This window comes from Thamnophis sirtalis, unplaced genomic scaffold (genome assembly GCF_051295495.1).
Source record: "Thamnophis sirtalis isolate CommonGarterSnake01/CBP01778 unplaced genomic scaffold, rThaSir2_p1.2 scaffold_9, whole genome shotgun sequence".
NCBI classification, from domain to species: domain Eukaryota; kingdom Metazoa; phylum Chordata; class Lepidosauria; order Squamata; family Natricidae; genus Thamnophis; species Thamnophis sirtalis.
The window spans coordinates 32,095,589-32,118,494 of record NW_028261389.1 but is presented as its reverse complement, the minus strand read 5'-3'; the positions used below and the strand labels follow the sequence as shown (position 1 = coordinate 32,118,494).

At 39.0% G+C, this 22,906-nt stretch overlaps 1 protein-coding gene across 1 annotated transcript in view; it reads right to left on the bottom strand.

Annotated features, from left to right (window-relative positions):
• Positions 1-87: 87 nt before the first annotated feature.
• Positions 88-22,906, bottom strand: part of MEI1 (meiotic double-stranded break formation protein 1) — a 43,468-nt gene continuing 20,649 nt past the window's right edge. Inside the window, exons 20-31 of the mRNA XM_087722545.1 lie at positions 21,621-21,905; positions 21,116-21,281; positions 19,557-19,661; positions 18,371-18,481; positions 16,891-17,072; positions 10,044-10,122; positions 9,083-9,273; positions 8,143-8,224; positions 6,577-6,683; positions 4,569-4,700; positions 3,282-3,391; positions 88-1,880 (exon numbers count right to left, since the gene is read on the bottom strand). Coding sequence (XP_087578671.1) covers positions 1,835-1,880; positions 3,282-3,391; positions 4,569-4,700; positions 6,577-6,683; positions 8,143-8,224; positions 9,083-9,273; positions 10,044-10,122; positions 16,891-17,072; positions 18,371-18,481; positions 19,557-19,661; positions 21,116-21,281; positions 21,621-21,905 — 1,596 coding nt within the window. The 3' untranslated portion in view covers positions 88-1,834. The remainder of the gene's footprint in view (positions 1,881-3,281; positions 3,392-4,568; positions 4,701-6,576; positions 6,684-8,142; positions 8,225-9,082; positions 9,274-10,043; positions 10,123-16,890; positions 17,073-18,370; positions 18,482-19,556; positions 19,662-21,115; positions 21,282-21,620; positions 21,906-22,906) is intronic.

Genomic DNA, 22,906 nt, shown 5'->3' with positions numbered 1-22,906 from the left:
GTCCCCTGTATTGTAGTTCCGCCTGTAATTTTGGCGGGGCCTCTTCCCCCCCCCCTTTTTTTTTTTGTTTTTTACTATAGTGGTTGGGTCGTTCAAATTGCGGCTTTTTTGACTTGCAGCTGTAAGGCGCTTTTCTGAATTGCAGAAACAGAAACGTGAACTGAAACACACTAGGCTATTTTCGAAAGTTTGTACGTTAAAACATCAGAGGCATTTGGAAGAATAAGATTTGAGTGTGAAGAGTTAATACGGTAGTTGAAGGGGGAGGAATAGAAATATTAATAAAAACGTGTCTGAAGAATATTAGAATATTGTTTCAGTACAAATTAATATTCTTGATGGCGATGCTCTCTGTTACTTCTAGTGATTTGAATTTCACAGCTCCATTGCAGGAAGAGCAAATCATTAGGATATCAGATATGTAGGTTTGGGACCTATATGTAGAAAAGTATGAGATTGCACCTTGAGGTATTTGATGCTATAAAGTGCAGTTCTTCTCTGTACCTAAATGGCAGCTATTTTTCCAGCCTAATCATATTTTCTCAGTAATAGAATGGTAATTATTTTCCGCATTCATTGATTCTTGGATTGCAGAGAACGGCTGAGCAACTTTCAAAACTAGTGGACTAGACATCATACAGATGACTCACCCCATTATATCCATATTTTGGGATTTTTTTTCAGTCTTAGAGCCTGAGCATTTGATCTGCACAACAGAAATGGCGTATTGTAATCAGCATTCATCTTGTATGCAAAAATTATATTTGTTAAAAAAGAACTAAAGATTTATTTACAATCAGTTTAAATACTAATCACTGAGCTGGAGTTAATAATAAATTATTGGTTTGTTCAGGTTATTTTTTTCATGTTACTTCAGCCAGGAAGTTGAAATTTGATTTAATTTAATTTGATTTGATTTAACAAACTTATAGGCCGCCCAATCCCGAAGGACAAGTGTCAAAACACACATCAAGATGCAAACTGTGCAGCTTATATACTTGCATTAGCCTATTAGACAACAGTATATAAGGACAGTTTCTCTCCTAACATTGTCATTTGTGCATCATCATTTACACATAATTATAGTTTGTTGCATACTCTGATGAGAATGAAAGTGATCAAAGGCAAATAGACACCTTAGACAACTTGGACTTAATTATTTTTTTCAGGTTTCCATCACACCTTGAAAATATGCTAATGTTTTAATAGATACATAAATTTTAGGAGCAGACTTCTTGAAGTAGTGGTACGCTATATATGCAAGCCCTAAAATTGATCTTTTTTCTCTTCACAAACTTTTTGTTTCCCTTTCAGCTAATGACTTTACCCTTTTCCATCTTAAAATTTTAATACCTTATGGATAAAATACTTCTCTTACTCCTTGTTTTCAGTTTGTTAGTTTTATAAACCCCTTTCCATGTTAAAATCCTTGAACTACAAGTGATTGCTTACTATAAAAAACAGTACTTCTATATTAACAAAAAAAATCACTGAGTATGAAAGCTTATAACAGTTTACACAGATCAAGCACTTAAAAGAATTAGACAAGAATGTACTACTTCCAAATTCTTAACAAAAGCATAGAAAATAGCCTTGAAATGAAGTGCATAATTTTATTTTTACCATTTCCAGAACAAGGATAAACAGATTTTTTAAAAATTTATCTTTGAATTTATATTTCAACATCTAAGACATTTCTAAATCTTTCTGCAGGGGAAAGAAATAACCTGCATTATTTTTTCCATATATCTATAACTGCTAAGAAAATTTAAATGCTAGGTGATTTATCAATTAATAATACTATGTTCTGTTCGTTCATTTTTCTTTTCTCATTTCAGCCTATAATATGTAAGGGAGATATTGCCACGTTCCCAAGATATCTGAAGTCAAACTTGAGTTAAGAATAACCAAGTTGGAAGAATTATATATTACTGAGAAAATATATCCCTTTTTTATCAAATAGTCTAGAACCTTTTCAATTTCTAAATCTACTTGGGTGCCTGCGTTCTGTTCTTTTACACTACAATTCTATGCAAGTTTACTCAGAACTACTTGAATAAATGTTAAAAGCTTAAATAAGGAGTCTCAGACTACAACTTCCCCACAGGCAACTGCAGTATGGCTACGTGAGGGAAAATGACAGAAGCAATACGACACACAGTTTTTGACATTTTTTAACATCATCGTTAAGAATTAATACCTATTATATCTGATCAGAAAACCCCTATTTCTTCTACCAAGTTAACATTTCCCTTTTTGCCCCAGAGGGGAACTTTTATATAAATGCTTAAAAGCACTGTTAAAAGAAGTATTAACTACTAAAGTAATCCCTGGTTTGATTATAATCTATCTTTAATGAATGTTAATGGCACGTTGAAGTATCACAGACTATCACATTTATTTTAAAAAAATAATATTTCCCCAAATTAATAGTATGAATTTAGGACATAAATATTACTATAAACTTTAGAATGTATAGATCCTTCTGTTTCACCTAGTTACAATGGAAAGTAGTAAAGGACAGGCATGACAAATTAGAAATTGATTTCATTTTTCTCATTTTTTTCTATCAACAGAATGGTTTTGATCTGTCAAGTTAGCACTGAAAGTAAAGAGTTTTCAACACAGAAAATTAAAATTGGATCCTAACTTTACTACTCTATACATATAGATAAGCAAAATACTATTTTGCATCTAATCACGCAAAAGTGCAAGTTATTTTCCTCTTACAATAGTTCATTTAGTGATAGTTTGAAGTTACAGTGGCACTGAAGAAAGAGATCTATGACCATTTTTCATACTTATAACTTTTGCAACATCCTCACAATCACTTAATAAAAATTCAGGCACTTGGCAACTGGTTCATATATATAGCAACTGTAGTGTCCCAGGGTCATGTGATCCCCTTCTGTAACCATTTGACAAGAAGCCAGATTCACTTAACAACTGTGTTACTAACTTCAGTGATGTACTTAACAACTTTGGCAAGAAAAATTGTAAAACTGAGCAAAATTCACTTAACAGTCTCACTTAACAACAAAAATGTTGAGCTCAATGTGGTCGTAAGTTGAGGAGTATTTATATATTCATCTATATCTAATGCTGATATTTTACATCACTTCAAATGATAAAAAAGTCAAAAGCACAAAAACTTTTCAAGATATTAAAACTCTTTCTCTTCTTGCTAGATTAGGCACAAAACTGCAAGGGTTCACATTCAGCTACAAAGCAGACTGTACTTCACTCTAATACCTCTATAGATATCCTCTGAAAAAAGATACACTATGCCTTGAGGAGTCCATTGAGGCCTGTTTATGGGTGGGAGGTTCTCCAACAACGTTTGGATCACAGCTTTTTTGCTTGAATCCACTTCATATTTTGTTTTTTGAAACTGACATAAAAAAGAGAAATTACAGAATTTCAGTTTTGAAATTTCCTCCAATTACCACAATTGTAATAATTCAGAAAGTCTTGAAGGATTTTTTCCAACTGGAAAATGTTACTGAAAGGCATGATAAGCTTTTGTGGTCTGCAGCTGCTGCACCTCATGATTTGAGTTTCAATTCAATTCAATTTTTAACAAAATTTGTAAATCACAAAAGTTGCTACCAAATTCCTGATTTTTAACGACTATAATGGCTCTCCTACAATGCCTATAATTGCAAAAACAGTTCAAGGTCTAACCATATAGTGGGGCTCCACATAATTTGCCTATGCATAAAAAGACTCAATGTGTTTTCCTTCTTTTGAAATGAGAAATTTACTTTTGGTAGATTAGGCACAAAACTGCAAGGCTTCTTACTCAATTACAAAACACACCATACTTCACTCTAATACATCTATACACATCCTCCAAAATAAGATACACTATGTCTTGATAGGTCTATTAATGCTTATTTATGGGTAGGAGGTTCTCCAACAATCAGAATCAGAAATCAGAAATTTTAATGATGATACCAGAGGCATATAAAACTACCTATTAAAGACCTAAAGGGAACATGCACAATATAAATAATGTCCATGCTTATTGTATTAATAGATCTAGAATAGTACAGAATGTATTTAAATGAACTCAATGCCTATTCTACATATTTTTGTTCCTGAAATAAAACCTTAAAACAATTTCACTTTCTTTCATTTTCTGCACTGATATTAAAAGAAAGAAAACATAACTTCATGGAACCTGCACTCAGAACCTAGTGGTTCATTTCAAAATTCCCATGCAAGTATGTTTTTAAGAAAGATTATGAGGAATTATAAATAACTATCCATTCTTCCCGCAATAGCCTATAATACAAATTAGATATCAAATCATAAAATAAATGCAAACATGTACTTACAGCAATATTACTATGAAAAACAAACAGTAATTATTTTATTGAAAGTAAAAGAAAAAAAAAGAGGCTCAGGTAAGCAGGCCACACTATATCTAAAATGAAATAAATTCTTTAACAGTTAGCCCTTACAGAAACCAATTTGACAACAAGGAAATGCAGAAGCAGGAAGCACAGCCAGTTATTTAACTTCACTTTAAGTTTCATTCCATCTCTAATTTCCAGAATTCTTACCTGAAGAAGAAACAAGCGAAGAGCACCGATTGTGTCATTAGAAAGTTCTAGCACATTGGTATGAGCTGCTTCTTCCAGAATATGGCTAATTTCAATTTCAGAAACAGTCCTGATGTCCTGATATTTCATAAACTTAGAAAAATTGTATTTTAGTTTTAGTGGATTTAAATTATTTCTATTATCCAGCAAAAACACAGGCATTAACTACCACAAGCTTTATTGAAACAGATTCTTAAGCAATACTTAAAAATGGATGTTAGAAATAACCAAATTTTAAAAGTTTGGATAAACTTTTCCTCAGTAGTAGTAAATTGCTAGATTAGTGAGCCAAATTAGTATTTTTTCCATTTAATAATATTTTTGAAATATATCAGAATTTCCAAACTTTATGATTGCACAGTTATCAAACATAGAAGTGTTTGCATTTTAAGTTTTGGAATATATGGTATTTTAAGTAGATGCACATAGAATTATGCAGTAAGTCTAACAAACAGGTACAGTAGGGGAAGATTTATCAGTCAAAAGGACACAAGGCAGCTTTATACTTCTTGTCTCCCTCAATAAATGAAGCTGGCTTAAGACGTTGCTCTCAAGATTTCAGTTTGTTCTTCAGTTTTGGTCTTCATGGGTATTATTAATTATAGCAATTGATTGTTGCCTTCCTTTTTTCTTTACCCCTCCCACCCAAGTGTTTTTGATGACATATTTCCATTGATCATTCCTTTATATATGTTCACATATGTTGTTTCCTGTGATACTTGACGTCTTCCATTCATGGCATCCACTATTGGATTACTGGAGGGAAAAGAGGTTAATCTTCCTTTCTGCCACTCCAGCTACTAGGAGAAATTGGCAAAACTTTTTCATCTTACTTTAAAAAAACAACAACACCTTTCATTAGTTTACCAGTAAGCCTATTAAAAGAAAAAGTCCAGCCTTTCACTGTAACCTTTTCACAAACCCATTTTGGGAAGACAGCAGGAATCCTAGCAACCATTACCCAAAATGGTAATGTAGAAGAGCAACCAGTGACAGAAGCAAGAGGCCATTTCTGCCACAGCACAAAGTAGCCAATTGGACTGACGCCATTTATCTACAGAAAATGAATATAGCCCTGCTTGTCTCAGTGGAAGTCAGAAAACATAACTTTTCACACAGCACAAGAAAAGACAAATGTAGATTGCCTACATGAAGGCTCATGGCAAGATGAGGATAATGTGTATTCCTATGCTAAATAAAAGGTTACTGTAATGGCTATCATGCATGTTGTTCCTGAGCCCTATGAATGTTTTTTTTTACTGTTGAACATCTAAACAGCTGAAATTGATGAATATGAATGAACAGATTTCCTAAACAGTTTTAATCTTTGGGTTTTTTTATATTGAAAATCATCCATGGCAGTCAGATTTTGATTGAAGCAATGGAAATTCCATCCTTTCATTCAGATATGTACAATATTCCTTTGAACAAAATCATACCAATGCACAAGGGTTAGGCTCACATATTGTGTTAAATTATTATGCCGTTTGTTTGTTAATGCTTCTATGAACAGTGTTATTTATAAATTGTATTTTCTGGTCTAACTGTATATATTAAGTCCATTAACCTTATTTAACAAATGTGTCAACAAACTTCTATTTGCTTTGCTAGAGAAAAATGATAATAATTATAGAGGGGATTGTTAGAGTTTTCAAGCAAAGAAATGGAGGGTATCTCACTAATGCACCTGCTTGGATCAAAATCAGAATTATAGTGGCTGCATATAAGAGTTTATTTTGATTAAAGAAATACAATAAGGTTACATTCCCTGTAAGTTTATGCTTAACAAAAACATATGCATATTTAAGGCTCTCTCAAGTTTACAGCATAATCCAGTCCTCACTGCGTTATAAATGGTGTTTCACTCATGTTTTGCCAGTGATAAGTAAATGGAACAATTCAGTTAAAACAGTCATAATGCAATGGAATAACACAATAGGAATTAATAGTTAACAGCCATTATACTCACCAGACTAATAAGTCTAAGAATTTCTGAGTTAAGAAAGGAATTCTCATTACCATCTAAAAGTGTGATCAACAGAAATTTATTCCATGGGTGCGAAGCAATATGACGTGCTAGAAGTAGAAAAATTTACCACAAATAGCTTAGAAAGAAATCTAAGAAAATAATCTCCAAACAAATATATTATTCATTCTGTACTGAGTTAAGTCTTGTTTTATACCAGCAAACAAGGTTGTTTAAAAATAGTAACAGAGGAAAACCAATGGAAGTAAAAAATCTCTCAAAAAAAGTGCTCTTTATATGCTGCCCACAATTTAAACAGTCTACAGGTAGTCCTTGACTTAAAACCAATCATTTACCAGAACTTACCATCAAAGTTACAACAGCACTGAAAAAATGATTTATGACTGGTCCTTGCAATGACAATTGTTGTAGCGTCTCATATTCAAAATTTGAGTGCTTGACAAAGGCATATATTTATGAAGGTTGCACTTTCCCAAGGTCATCCTATTGCCATTTATGACCTTTTAAACTGGCTTGGAACAAACAATGTTGATGGGGCAAGCCAGATTCTCTTAATGACTGCATGATTCATTTAACAATTGTAGTGATTTACTTAACAATAGCAATAGCACTTAGACTTACCATATATACTGCTTTACAGTGCTTTACAGCCCTCTCTTACAGCCCACTTTACAGCAGTTTACAGTCAGCATATTGCCCCCAACAATTTGGGTCCTCATTTTACCTATCTCAGAAGGATGGAAGGCTGAGTCAACCTTGAGACTGGTGAGATTTGAATTGCCAAACTGCAGGCAGCCGACAGTCAGCAGGCAACAGAAGTAGCCTGCAGTATTGCACTCTACACCACCATGGCTCATGATAAAATAGGTTGTAAAATTGGGCATGACTCACTTAACAACTGCCTTGCTTAACAACAGAAATTCTGGTCCCAAATGTCATAAGTCAAGGACTACTTATAATTCATCCAAAACAAAAATATAATAATAGAAGCAAAGATCCATTCAGATAATATAAAATCTAGGAGAGTTGCTATATTATTCAGTAATGAAAATAGATTATTAAGATTTTCTGCCATGTATAAAATATAAAACATGGTTCAGTCGAGTAAATTCTGCTTCTATCTCACTGGAAATTGTAAACTTCAATAAGCTGTCCTTATCCATGATCTTTTACATTTTCCATGAAAACCTTCTGTGACCTGTCCATTTCCCAAAAGACTAACATCCCAGTAAACATGAGATAGTATGAAGAGTATGGGAATTAGGATGGTATGCATTCATTTCTGCACGAGAGACTTATAATATCTTCATAGCATCACCCAGCTAGAACCAAACTGATATAAAGTTTTTCCATATTATTTTCTTGGCAACTATTAAATATCTGAAATACTGTAAATCTTCATTTTAGTACAAAATATTTTATTCTAAGGTTTATATCTGCTTTAGTGATAAGAAGCCAATGATTGCAAGCCATTTAGGCAAAGCAAAATAATTTCAATATAAAGCATTTTTACTAATAAAGAATACACAAAGATATTGAAAGCTGTACCAGTGCTCTGATTTTTCAGGTGCAGATATTCCAACAAGGCCTCAAGACATCCAATAACAGTCTGTGATAGCAAAAAGTCCTTCTGTAAACATAAAAGAGAAAATACAATTTATTATCAAATTCATCTAAAAGGTATCCCTGAAATTATAACAGAAGTGAATGAAAAAGATAATTCATAATCTTAAGGTTGTCTTGAGACTCATGGGACATAAAATATTTGAAAATGCTCTAACATTAAGGAAGTCCTTCACAAACAAAGGAATTTGCCTCATTTCCCCAGTATCATGGATTATCCAATATGCAGAGACAATTTGGAATTATAAGTCTGTTCCTACTCCAAAGGAAATATAGCAAAAACAATTTTGCTGTGCTTCTTTTGTAGCACCATGCCCATCAATTTTCTATTTAAAAGAAGTGGGGATTTACTTCTCATTTCAGCTCCTGGGATTCATTGTCCTTCATGAACTTAAAGCAATAGTATGTCACAATCTCTGTTGATTTTTGGCTGTTCTGAGAGATGACACTACTATATCATTGTACAGTAATCTTTTAAAACCATTGTCCTTGCTGCAGAAAAGAAAACACAGCAAAAGAATAACAAGGAAGTGGACAAGTGATGCTTTTAGTGTTTTCTCATTGGCAGCTGGAATTAATCTTAACTTGGGGAAATGCATTTACCTATGGATCCTGTTGAACGTTCCAAAATTCTTCTCATAAATAGGGTGCAGATGCAAGAGACAGTGGCTTTACATTGTTGAGAATAAATCTATACCTTTATGAATAATTGTTTCTGGTAGTTTTTGCATCATTAGACAGTTCAAAAGTGACAAAAAGTGTACTTGATTCTATTCTCTTTACTCTTCTCCATTTATTTGAAATAAATCAGCTTTGCTGAGTCCCACAATTAATATTTCAGTTCCATATTAACAGTAAAATTTACCTGGACAAGTAGGTTTTGTAATCGAGCAACCAAGGACAGTACATGCCACATAGCCAGTGGAAACAAGGAAATATTCTCTTTTGACTGTGGCTGTTCCTTTTCCTGTTCATCTGTGGACTGGACAATAAACTTCACGAAGGATGAACAGAGGTTCTGCTTAAAGAAGGCTCTCAAAAACTGAAGGATGCTAACTGGATAAAAAAACAACTATTAGTATAAAGTAAGTATTTCCCTCATACACTTCAGAGATCCTACACTACACATAAAAATCCATGTACTTGGACAGTTCAGTATGTAGTCTTATTGGAAAAACCACTCACTAGCCCAAAGTCCTATTCTTCAGTTTTAAAAGGTAGTAAATTATTTTACTGCAGTCATTAACCAGCATAATTAAAATATCTGGCTCTTGAATAACTATATGTACCGGGGTGGGGGGTATTCTATCAATTTTATCAATCTGTTTTCTGGAAAAATGATTTGCTACCATGTTTCAAAGTTATCATTAAACAAGGAAAATTCAGCTAAAACGTTGCGGAAACTGTAGTCATGGTGATAAGAACAGTATGGACAATTTGTCTGAAGAAGAAATTTCCTGCCTAATTTTTATCTGTTATTTTCAAAATATGTCTGCTGCCACAAGAATTGAGAAAATAAGCATTTTGCTATAGCATAACTAGGATTAGACATAAGGATATTCAGTTCAAAACAATAACACATTTAAAAAATCAACCTACCAATGAAAATAAAGTATACTAAATTCATGTGATAAGCGGAGCATAATGAAGAAATTGCATTAAATTCATGGTGTGTGAAAGAGGATGGGAAAGTGCGATATTGATAAATATTGGGTATTATTACATCTGTAATATTGTTGGAGAACTCCTAAGATCTACCATTTTTTGTTTAGAATATCCTTAAGATATTTTGTGTTCACATATTTATTTTTTGTGATGTTACTTACCAAAGAACAATATGCTCTTTTTTCTGTATGCAACTGCGTTGAAAACCTTGTCCACATCCAAGGAGATCAGGTGATGAACCTTTCAGAAAGGAATCAAATGAATTGGTTGAGGATACATGCACAGAAGGAGATGTGGGTTTTTTGTTCAGTATTTTTCCACTCAAAAAAGAATTTCGCCAGGGGTTCTACAGCTTATTTTTATATATGACCAAATCATCTCAATTTATACTGTTTGTGGTTACCACTATTGTCAAAGCACATTATTCATCCTTTCTGCACACAGTTTCTTCTTTTCTTAAAACACTTTTAAAATAACTCTTTAGTGACCCTCTGATAGCTGTATACAATGAAATTTCATTTTAATGTATGCCAATTAGTGTAAAGTGACAATAAAGTCATTATTCTAATTCATTCCTACAGCATTTAATTTTTATGCTTTTCCTGATATACCAAACTCTCATTTCCATATTAACAAAATAGGCAATAGTATACAGTATAGTATACAGTACACACACACACACACACACACACACACACACACACACACGTGCTGATAAATAAAGGGAGACTAGTATAAATCTATTTCAAGCTATTTAGCTCTCAACAGCTAGCCATATCCTTACTGGGATTTGAACCTGGGCTGTTTTTACATGTTAGGCAGTTGTATTAGTCACTAAGCCACAATAGCAGTAGACTTATATACCGCTTCATAGGCCTTTCAGGCCTCTCTAAGCAGTTTACAGAGAGTCAGCATATTGCCCCCAACAATCTGGGTCCTCATTTTACCCACCTCGGAAGGATGGAAGGCTGAGTCAACCCTGAGCCGGTGAGATTTGAACCGCTGACCTGCTGATCTAGCAGTAGCCTGCAGTGCTGCATTTAACCACTGCGCCACCTTGGTATGCCCAAATATGGGAGGGAGCATACTGCTGGCTAGCTGATGAGAGCTAAATAGCTTGAAATAGATCTATACTAGTCTTCCTTTATTTATTTATCAGCACAAATGCAACACAAAAATGGTTTCCTGCTTGGAAGGTTCCTAGGGTAGAGCTGAAAGGCAAAAAAGGGAAGAAGTATGCTCCCTCCCATATTTGAGCATACCAGATGCTTTGATATAACACACATTTTGTATCTTGGAGCGAAGGGAAGGACGCGACAAGAAAGTATGAGGAAGTGACTTTATTCAGCTCATAGTAAACTGCGATTCGACGTGGCGTGGTTCGCGCCAAACATTTATACCCCCGGGTTTGAACGAGGAGCCAATGGGGCGTCGAGTAGCTCGACCAATCAGGGTGAAGATTGAACCGGCTCCGCCGGGGAACCAATCAGGAGAGGAGTCCTTTTTACACGCGTTCATATTTCCCGCGCTAGTATTCAACACCCCTCCCCCCCCAGTCAAAGAGTTCCTTTAGGAAGGGCAAACATAGTCTTGTAGGTAGGCGGGACGGTGGCGTTCTCGTCCCGATCTTCGTGGCTCCCCGGCGGCCGTCGGCGGGGGGGGGGCGCCGGCGGAGGCGTGTCTGTGGTGGGGCGGTGAACCTGCGGTGCGGTCCCGTGAGAGAGTGCTGGCCCCGGGTCCCGTGCCCGAAGTTCGTCTGTCCGGGGCCGTGTTTCTGTGGTGGCCGGAGTGTCCGGTAACGGCTCCGTGCAGTCCGGTAGGGGTGTAGGTTCAGAGTCTCGATAAGAGGTTCGAGGAATGGAATAGCCGGGTGAAGTGCGCCTGTTTGGAAAGTTCGCATCGGCTTGTCTCCCGTTCCCCGGTTGGAAACGGTCCGTGGGGAAAAGAGTCAACGAAGGTGGCTCCGGCTGAGAGCGGGTGCCTGAGGAACTTGGGCCGTCTGTTTCCGCGGGAAGACGACGCCTTAATTGGTCCACGTGGCGCCTCCATTGTATTCCGTCGGCCAGGCCGACCCTGAAGGAACAGGGGCCAGTCAGGGCTGTGATGGTTGCGGGAACCCACCGTGGATCCCCAGAAAAAGAGCGGGCCCATACAGGATCCCCTAACTTAAACGCGTGGGAAGGGAGGGCCCCCAGGTTGCTCGGCAGATCCCCTGCGTAAAGTGGATGGAGTCTGTCTAGGGGTGTTCGCAATCTCCTACCCATCAAGAGCTCCGCGGGACTTTTATTGGTCGTTGGGCAGGGTATGGAGTGCTGGCTCAAGAGGTAAGCCGCCACTCTCTCTTGCCAGTCGCCCTGGCCCATGCGGCCCAAGGCTTCTTTCGCTGAGCGAACTGCGCGCTCCGCCCGGCCATTACTAGCTGGGTGATAGGGGGCTGTGGCCGCGTGTCTGATTCCTTGCTGGGCCAGGAATTCTTGGAACGTGGTGGAGGTAAACTGGGGCCCATTATCGGACACTATCACATCCGGTAACCCATGGGTAGCGAACATCTTACGCAGGGCCCTCACTGTACTCTCCGCTGTGGTGGAGGTCATGATTACCAGCTCCACCCACTTAGAGTAAGCGTCTACCACTATCATAAGGTTTCGGCCGTGAAAGGGACCGGCGAAATCAATATGTAAACGGGACCATGGGCCTCTAGGGATTTCCCACTCGCGAGGAGCGGCTGTGGGGGGATTCGGCCTAGAATTTTGGCATATTCTACATCGGCCTACATAATCTGCGATTTCGGAATCTAGCAAGGGCCACCACACATAGCTACGGGCCAAAGCTTTCATTCGCGCTATGCCTGGGTGGTTTTTATGGAGTGCAGGCAGGATTCGTGCCCGCAGGGCTGTGGGGATCACTACCCTATCCCCCCAGACAAGACACCCCCCGTGAAGGGCGAGTTCGGCTTGTCGCACTTTAAATGGGCGGAATTCTTCCGCTACCTTTTCCGTGGGCCACCCCCTCAAAACCCATGAAGCAACCTGAGATAGGACGGGGTCAGCCTTTGTGTAGGCTGCAACGTCCGCGGCCGAGACGGGGAGGTCGGATTCGGCGATGGACAGAACAGAGAGCGCGGGCACGTGGGCTGTGTCCGTCTCTGGCAGAGGGCAACGGCTTAGAGCGTCTGCGTGCCCTAGCTGTTTGCCCGGACGGTATAACAGCGTATACGAATACGCTGCTAGGAACTCCGTCCACCGAGTCATGCGGGGGGACAAAATGGGGGGAGTTGGCTTGTCGCCCGCCAGCAGCCCCAGGAGAGGCTTGTGATCCGTGACCAGGGTGAAATTCCTACCGTAGAGGTAGTCATGGAACCGCTTAATGCCGGAGACTGCAGCCAGGGCCTCTTTATCGATTTGGCTGTAGTTCCGCTCCGTGGAGGAGAGTGTCCGGGAATAGAAAGCTATGGGGGCTTCTGAGCCGTTCGGGAGGATGTGGCTCAGAACCGCCCCTACGCCATAGGGGGAGGCGTCGCAAGTCAGGATTAGAGGCATCCTATCGCTGTACTGGATTAGGACTGCCGATGAAGTTAAAATATCCTTTATAGCCGCGAACGCGTGTGCTTCACGGCTACCCCATTTCCAGGCCGCTGACCGGTCCAGTAGTCGGTGTAGCGGCTCAGCTAGTGACGCCTTGTGGGGGATAAAAGGGGCGTAGAAGTTTAAAAGCCCCAGGAAGGCCTGTAATTCCGCCCTAGAGGTGGGTGCGGGTGCGTTTTTGATGGCGGCAACTTTGGAAGGAGTGGGGTGGATGCCTTGTGCATCAATGAGGAACCCCAAGAATTCGACTTTAGGAACAGCAATTTCGCATTTGCTGCGCTTTAATTTCAGTCCTGCCTCCCTAAAACGTGTGAGGACCTCCCGCAGTGTTTTCAGGAGTTCCGAGTGACTGGGGGCTGCGACCAGGACGTCGTCGAAGTAAGGAACGACGCCTGGGAGCCCATGGAGCAGCCGCTCCATGAGGCTCTGGAAAATCCCAGGGGCGACCGAGACGCCGAATTGTAGGCGGCGGCAACGGAAGGCCCCGCGGTGGGTGACGATGGTCTGGGCTGTAGCCGCATCGTCGTCTACGGGAAGCTGCTGGTAGGCCTGAGCCATGTCTAGCTTGGCGAAAATGCGGCCCTGTCCTAACGAGTGGAGTAGGTGCTGCACTACGGGAACCGGATACGGGTTTGCCTGCAGGGCCAAATTGATGGTCGACTTGTAGTCGGCACATATCCTCACCGATCCGTCGGGTTTGACCGGGAGGACTATGGGGGTTTCCCAACGGGCGTGATCTACGGGCTCGAGTACCCCTTGCTCAATAAGCTTATCAAGTTCCGCGTCTACCTTTGCTCTCAATGCGAAAGGGACCCTGCGTGCCTTTAGTCTAACGGGAGCGACCTGGGGATCGAGGCAGAGGGAAATGGGGGTACCCTTGTAACAACCCAATTTCCCATCGAACACGTCTGAGAACTCGTCTAGGACGCTATCTACGGGGAGGGGAACTACCCTGTGTACCCCTTCTATGGTGAGGCCCAAGGCGGGGAACCATTCCAACCCCAGGAGAGCGGGCAGGTTGTTCCTAACGACTAAAACTGGGAGTTTCCCTTTAAAATTCCCGTATTCCACCCGGATGTGGTATATCCCAGCTGTGGGAATCCCATTCCCCTGGTAGTCTAGGAGGGAGACCCCGGCGGGGCGCAGCTTTCTCTGGGGAACCCCGGGGCAAAGGCGGGAGAACAAAGCCCAAGATAGGAGAGAACGGGATGAACCGGAGTCCACCTCCATTTGGCAAAGCTGACCTTCGAGCCGGACGGCGGTGCTTATTTTCCGGTGGCCAGCGGGAACGTGGGATGCCTGGTAGACCACGCAGTCGGCGCTGGAGGGCTGGTAGGTTGAGTAGCAGTCCTCGGTGCGCCTCGCGGGACGCGGTTGCTGGCGGCGTTGCGGCGCCGGGCGCTGGTTGCTGGGCTGCATGAACGACGGGGCTGGCAGGGGAGCCCGGCATACTCTGGCGAGGTGCCCTTCTCCTCGGCAGCGGCGGCAAACGGCAGAGCGGTACGGGCAGGCTGCGCGGCTGTGGCGGCCGCCACATCCGCGGCAAGGTGCGTTTGAGGCTGGCTGAACGGGCGCCGGCGGTTGCTGGGGTGGCCTCTGCTTCGGCTGCATCCTCATCTGGCCGACGATTTCCTCCTCCTCCTCCTCGTCTTCGGCAGGGGAGAGATCGTCGACGAGGTTCGTCTGGGTGGGTGGCCCCGCGGCGGGTTGTGCGGGGGGGTTTAGCTGGAGGCGTTCCATGTCGGCCGTGGATTGTTCGGAGAGTTCGGCTGCTCGCGCTATCTCCACGGCTTGCATCAGGGTAATCTTGTGATTCCGGAGTAATCGGCCGCGTAAATGTGCGTCGCGGACCCCGCACACAAACTGTTCCGCAAGGTTCTCCTCCAGGTCTGCGAAATCACACTGGGCGGCCACGGTGCGTAAAGCCTCTAGGAAATGGCTAATGGATTCGTTGGCCCTTTGCACTCGGCGGCGGAAGGCGAAACGGCGTGCAAACAGAGAGGGTGAAGGAGCGTAGTGGTTCCTCAGCCTGGACATCAGCTCGGCCCACCCAAGTTTGTAGGCTGGCCTCGGGGCGGCCAGGGCTCTCGCAGAGGCGAACATGGACGGCTCACAGCAGGACAGGAAGAAACTGCATTTCTCCTCGTCGGTCTGAGCCTGGTTTTTCGAGGCGATCAGGTAGCACTCGAACCGCTCCATGAACCCGTCCCATGATTCTCCGGTGGCTCCGCCGAATGGCGCGAAAGGAGGAAGCGATGACGCCATCGTGGTGTGGAGCCGGAGAAAGAGAGAGGAAGGACGGAGAAAACTTCGCGTTCGCTGCCGGCGTTCTCAGCCTGAAGATAGCGTGCTAGCTGGTTCAGACGCGGTGGCAGCTGGCTGTTCTTCTCCGTGGCCGCGGGAATCGGGATCCCACCTTCGTCGCCAGTTTTGTATCTTGGAGCGAAGGGAAGGACGCGACAAGAAAGTATGAGGAAGTGACTTTATTCAGCTCATAGTAAACTGCGATTCGACGTGGCGTGGTTCGCGCCAAACATTTATACCCCCGGGTTTGAACGAGGAGCCAATGGGGCGTCGAGTAGCTCGACCAATCAGGGTGAAGATTGAACCGGCTCCGCCGGGGAACCAATCAGGAGAGGAGTCCTTTTTACACGCGTTCATATTTCCCGCGCTAGTATTCAACAACACACACACACACACACACACACACTAGTTAGTAAACATTCTGCTAAGATACACAAAATCATTTCCATGCTCTGTGTTTTCTAACTCTATAATTTGCTACCTTACATTTATCCCATAATACAACCAAAGGAGCTTCACATTTCTCTGTCTACTCTCTGTTCAGTGTTGAACTATACACTAAATATTACACTTATTTTCATATACTACTATTATATAATGCTCTTACTGTATTCAGTATTTCTGAATCCTGAAAAATATTTTATAACTGAAGCCTAGTCACCTTATTGCGTGCAATAAACTTTTCATACATTTCTTAATTACCTCCTGAAGGGTAAAGTTAAACCTGCATACATCCTACCCAGCATAAAGTCACACTGCATTTCTCAGGTTTTGTTTACTGTTATATTTTGTATATTTTCAATTAGAATGCTGTTGAACAACTTCCCAAGAACATTTAACGAACATTTTCCTATATACTCTTGCAATATTTTTTCTCTATGTAAGAAAATAGTAATGGCATTCTTCCGATTGCCAGATAAGATGCAGTCTTCACACATACAGTACATTAATAAACTGCACAGCCAATCCATAAACATATCACACTCAATGTTATTTTTCCACTTGTACTATTTATATCAAGTTAATAATGTGTAATAAAGTTAAATAATGCCCTTATTACAGTAGTGAATACAGTAAGAAAAATTAACTGGTTGTACACAGATTTATCCATGTTTCTAACCTCTGTATTGTAAATATTTTGTTGTGTCAAGAGTGAAGCTGTCAAAAGCCAAGCAGAACAAATAAGTGATTCAATGGATGAGGAGAAGACAGGTTCAGAGAAAGAGGTTGACATCCAGGTGTAGTGCAGGACTTTCTCAAGGAGCTCTATCAAAGATTTATTGGAAAGTAACAATAATACCACTGTAAAAGAAGAAAGGATTCAACAAGCTATGTGTAACAAATATAATTTAAGTCAGTAGCAACCATGTATAATTACAAATTAGTACTGAAATCAAAAGGAACAAAATACCACAGGTCTAAGGCTCTTGATCTATACTAAAGATCCTAGCAAATCTCAGTAAATTGTATACTTTTGTCTCTGGAGATTATACACAAAAAGAGAACACTATTTTTGAAAATACTTTTAGGGTTTCCACAGATATTATAACACAATAACGCATATTTTTAAAAACAACAGGTGCATTTTTAAAATAAATATTTTAATTATATCATGTTCAGTAAAACAGCTGCCCCCACCACTAAATATTTCAATAGAAATAATAAATAGCATTCCCATTTTCAAACAGTTCTATATTGGTACCTATCTTTAAGTCTCTGAATGTACATATTTTATTTTTTCCATCACATAACAGAGATCTTTTAAAAAAGATGTAACTATGATGTACTTATTCTAGTACACAATAGAATCAAATAACCTTGGCTCAATAATTGGCTCAAGTGCACAGGTTATTAGTTTCTACTATAAGAGTTACGGTACTATAGATGAGGAAACTTTACATACTTGTTTTAATATCAAAGCTAGAGTTCTACTCCAACTCACTGAGCCAAAGGAATGCAATAGTTGATTATCCGAACCTCATCAACAATATACAATTTTTAGAGAAGCATTAATTATAAAGAACAGAACTGCAACTAGATAGGGTCTTTGCGGTATACAACACATATGTCTGTCTTTCTATTTCATTTTAAAGTATGCCGAAAAATATACATTCAAAGTGACAATAAAGCTATTCTATTCTATTATATTCCTATTCTCTAGCTGCCCATCTCAAGAAAGCAATTCTGTGCAGCATACAATAATCCAATAAAAATATGTCATTTTATAAAACTATTATATAATAATCTTAAAAAGTATTTAAAACAATAAATACTAAAAGAAAAACTAATAGGCAGAGGAACATTAATAAGGGAGCCACCTCAGTTCTTTTCTTATACTTGTCTCAGATGCTTTTTTCAAAAGGCAACTGGGCTGTTTTTTATTTGAAGAAGAAGATGCTTCACTTCTCATCCAGGAAGCATCACTGATGAAGTTCCTTAGATGAGAAGCAAAACATCTTCTTCCTCAAATAAAAAACAGTCTAGTTGAGGGGGGGGGGAGCACTTTTGAAACATCCATCCTGAAAATATGACCATAAGTCCTTATTGGGGAAAAGTGTTCATTCTATCACACACAACAAAGCAATTGTTTTACTTTTTACCTATTTGTTGGCTGGAAGGAATAGTCTGCTGAAGGCTCCAATAAAGAAAGTTCAGGGATGGCTGAAGAATTTCAGTGTCTGTTGGACTACATTTCCCACACAAATTGATAACTGCATAACAGAAATACTGTGCTCAGTATAACAATCATCCTTTATACATTTTAATATGTGAAATCTTTGGGGATAGCTACACCAACACAGACTACCAATCAGATAAGTTTGTCATCATAGTCACAAATAAGACCAACTGCTTCAAAAAAAACAACAGAAGAGAAATCCCATAGTGAATATAGTCACATCTGTGCTTACTAATTAGCACCTTTGTGGCCATTTTTCACTATCATTCAATTTAGGCTGCTGTAGTTATACTCAGAAAAGCATTACAGAGGAATATTGACAATCTAGCTCAAGGAGCTTGTTTTTGGAGCTAAGAAAGCAGAAGCCTGGCATAAGCTAGAACAAAAAAAAGTTGTCCCTTTTTCTTGTTGACTAAATACTTACTTCAAAAGCACAATTTTCATCATTACTATTTTAGTGTGTTGTCTCCTGATATGTGCAGATGCATCGCTCTTTCCCAGAACATAAGCTAAACTAACCAATTCAGATCCCAAAGGGAAAATGCATTCCAAAAATACTGCCACTATTGGAAAAGAGATTTGCACCACTTTAAAGAAAAGATCCTCATTTCTCTTTGATCTGATGAATCTCCCTTATTATATAACTGCCTTTATAAGTTCTATAAAGTTGGGCATTCAAGAAGTGAGTCGGTAAAGTTCACCCAGAATTGGTTGGACACTTGGAAAAGGTTTTAAGTGATACAATGAAAAAGAAAGGAAGAAAACCAATCATTCTCAGATTGCAATCCTGATGAAATGCTGATACGATTATAACATTTAGAAAAGTTGGGAGGAGGAATAGAGTTGGTAACACTGTTACGGAAGAAAGAAATGTAATTTCTATATGCATTGTGCACCTGAAGAAGCCCACTGTAATATATATTTGATTTCTTAAAAGATGTAATTGCAATGTAATTGTAATTGCAAGCAGATGTAATTGTCATTAAATCCATTGGAGAGCAAGGGGGGAGGGAGGGAGGGAGGGAGGATCAATCTATCTATTTTGGCTTGCAAATCCTATATTCTTGTTATCCCTACTTCAAATGTCCAAAACAAATGTAGACACTCACCTAAGCGAAGCAGTCTGAAACTTGTATTATCCAACTCTTGTTCTTTTGCATATCTCAGCTGAACCAGGAAAAGTAGATTTAACAAAAGTGGCACATTTTGGCTCACTAAAACAAAGCAAAACAACCCATGAAGCAATAATTGGAAAATGTAGGAAAACATGTAGGTAGTTCTCAACCACAATTGAGCCCAAAATTTCTGTTGCTAAGTGAGACATTTTTAAGTGAGTTTTGCCCCATTAAACAATCTTTCTTGCTACAGTTAAGTGAATCACTGCAGTTGTTCAGTTAGTAACATGGTTAAATGAAACTGGCTTCCCCATTGACTTTTCTTGTCAAAAGGTTGCATATGGGACACTGCAACCGTTATAAATATGAATCAGTTGCCAAGTGTCTGAATTTTGATCATGTGACCATGGAGATGCTGCAACAGTCGTGTGAACAATGATCATGCCACTTTTTTCAGTGCCCTTGTAACTTCAAACAGTCACTAAACTGTTGTAAGTTGAGTACTACCTGTATTTTAATGACATTTTAAAAAAAACACTGTACAAGGTATTTATAGTGAACCAAACTCTCACACATGGTGGTGGGCTTTTTTTCCACTCAAGTTAATTTAATATAAGTGTACAGCCATTTGAGGTCAGAATTCAAGTAGATTATGATCCCCACTAAATCCCTTTGTTACAAAGTATTGATCCAGAAAGCTAAATAAAAGCTACAATATGGTGTCAGTTGAATTAAGCATTACTTTTACAAATGGACATATATCTACCTTTTCATTTCAGTTTAGATTTGAAATCATTTGATGCAAAAAAAAGCAGCAATGTTGTAAGTTTGTAGGTTACCCTAAATTTTACAAATTTGTTTGCTACTCAAAAGCAGTCAAATCTGTGATGCATTAATGCAAAGTATTGTCTCATTTTATATCTGAAATGGCAGCCTATCAGTTTACTATATAATATTTATTATAGGACCCCAGATTTATCAGATTTATGTCTCATCTTTTCATTCAGAAGCTCAAAGCAGTATATACAGCATTTTGTCGTTGTGTGTCCCCCCCCCCCCCCACACACACAACAACCAAATGCTAGGTTGGACCAACAGGAAGAGACCAAAAATATCCAGTGAGCTTCCAGAGCTAAAGGTGGACTCCGTACTGCTTGTCCAGTACCTCAAGCACTATACCACACTAAATCTCAAGGGTGTACAATTAATTACTATGATTTAATATAAAAATGATTTATTGGTCCTAAAAACAAAGAAAAATATTAACATTATATCAGAGTTATGAAAGGTGTCTCAGTGATAATCAAATTGTGCCAGATCATTCCTCTCCAAAGCAGAAGGGAAGAATCACCAGTCTGTTTCTTCTATGTGTGCTGAATAAGGAACTCATGAATAGAAGGACATTGCTAACTATAGAAGTCAGCTGGAGACTAAAAACATTATCTTGCTCAAATACATACCTATAGAGAATTCTATAAATCAATATGTCCAACAGCATTTCACAATTAAATTTTACTGGAATAGTTGGTACTTAATTATTTATGTTTATTCACCTTGTGAAATACTGGAATTATTTTCTACTAAAAGCTGTTGCAAAATCTGTAGAAACTGGCTTCGAAGAAGGTCACAGACATGGATATCCTCAGCTATTCTTAAGAAATTTTTCAGTGAAATTAAGACTTTTTGAGCCACTTCATTGGTGCCAAAGCAGACTAGATCCTGAGTGGAAAACAACTCAGACTTTATTTATGTGGATAACATTATTTACATTTGTGCTACAGACATTAATATGAATATTTAATGAGAAACCAAAACCAAAATGCTGGGAGGGAAATGGAAAATACTATTGCTAAATGTAACAAAATAAGAAACATTGAAAACATTTTCCTCACTTTAAGTCTTTTTTAATCTGTTTTTCAAATTCTACAGAAAATGGTTAACAGAGAATAGAGAATTTATGTATAGTATAAACTGTACTTTGTTTTATATTCTGGAAACAGATCTATACTTTAAATATTTTTAGATTATGATCTGGTTCATTTTTGTAAAATCACATACCAATAATACGAGTATAGCACTGGGATTGGCTTTTAGCAAACAAATCAAACTATTAAAGTTGATTGAAGAGTCAGAAAGGTCAACAGAGCCTCTTGTGGCAGCATCTTCATATTTAGTTTGGGAGAAATCTTCATAGGAAAACCAGAGTTGAAGGATGCTGTGACCAAATCTTCCCATAAGATCTGGATATTGTAAAAAGAACTTAAGCAGCAAAGGATGATGAACATACACTAGGTTGAGATCAGATATAACATCCAGGATTTTCCTTATAGCAGAAATGCATGCCTGGATATAGGAAATGGAGAGAGAGGGGAATAAAAAAAATCAATATCATGTCTAGGGACAATCATATTTATAATTCCTTTTTGAATTAAAAAATAGTAACATAATAGATTCAAATCATTTTCACTGTAGTAGCTTCTCAAGGCTTCTTTTGGATATCAAAAAATAAATACGGTGATATGAAACCATCTTTAGTAGCTTCAATAACATGAAACAACATTCTACCATTTTTACTGCTGAAAGTGGTTTCATATTGTACATGTATATATCTACACTTGAGTATTTTAGATGGTGTTTGCAAGGTTATCTAGATTTTTCCAACCAGTATGTTATTGTGGAACTGTTCTGCCTCATTCAAGAAACTTCATGAAAGAAAAGTACAGGTAATACCAACTTCCATAGTTCCACTGTGTTCTTCTATCACTCCTATAATTATTTTCTTGCAATGAGGAGAAAAACTAGAGGAAAAAATAGGACAATTATTTTTGAATAACTTAAAAGCAGTCGATGTAGAAATAATTATTTTTTTGTCATGCCAATATTCTTTTGCAACGGGTTATCATTCTTTATGGAGGAGGAGGTGAAGATATTTGGGTATTTTTAGCATGCCTGGACATACACGCTATTTGAACACAACATCTAATTATGTTGTCCTGTACTACCTCACTATTCATTTTTTTTCTTGGGAGTTTGATATTTGTTACATAATCATTGAACTACTGTGCAAAATATAAAACATTTATTCACCAAACCCTAGTTAAATAAATCCAAATGTAATGATTGCAAGATTATCTAGATGACTGTGGTTGACCTCAAAAAGCTAAACATGATGGTACCTAATAAGTGCTTTGGTGGAAGGCCACCAGGAAAAGCCATTACTATAGACTAGGCTGGAAAGTTGAAAAAGTATCACAGAAAACAATAATATCTGTTTAGTATAATTTCTATCAAAACTTCAGGAACACTTCCATAAAGTTCCGAGATGTTAAGCCAATTCAAAGAAG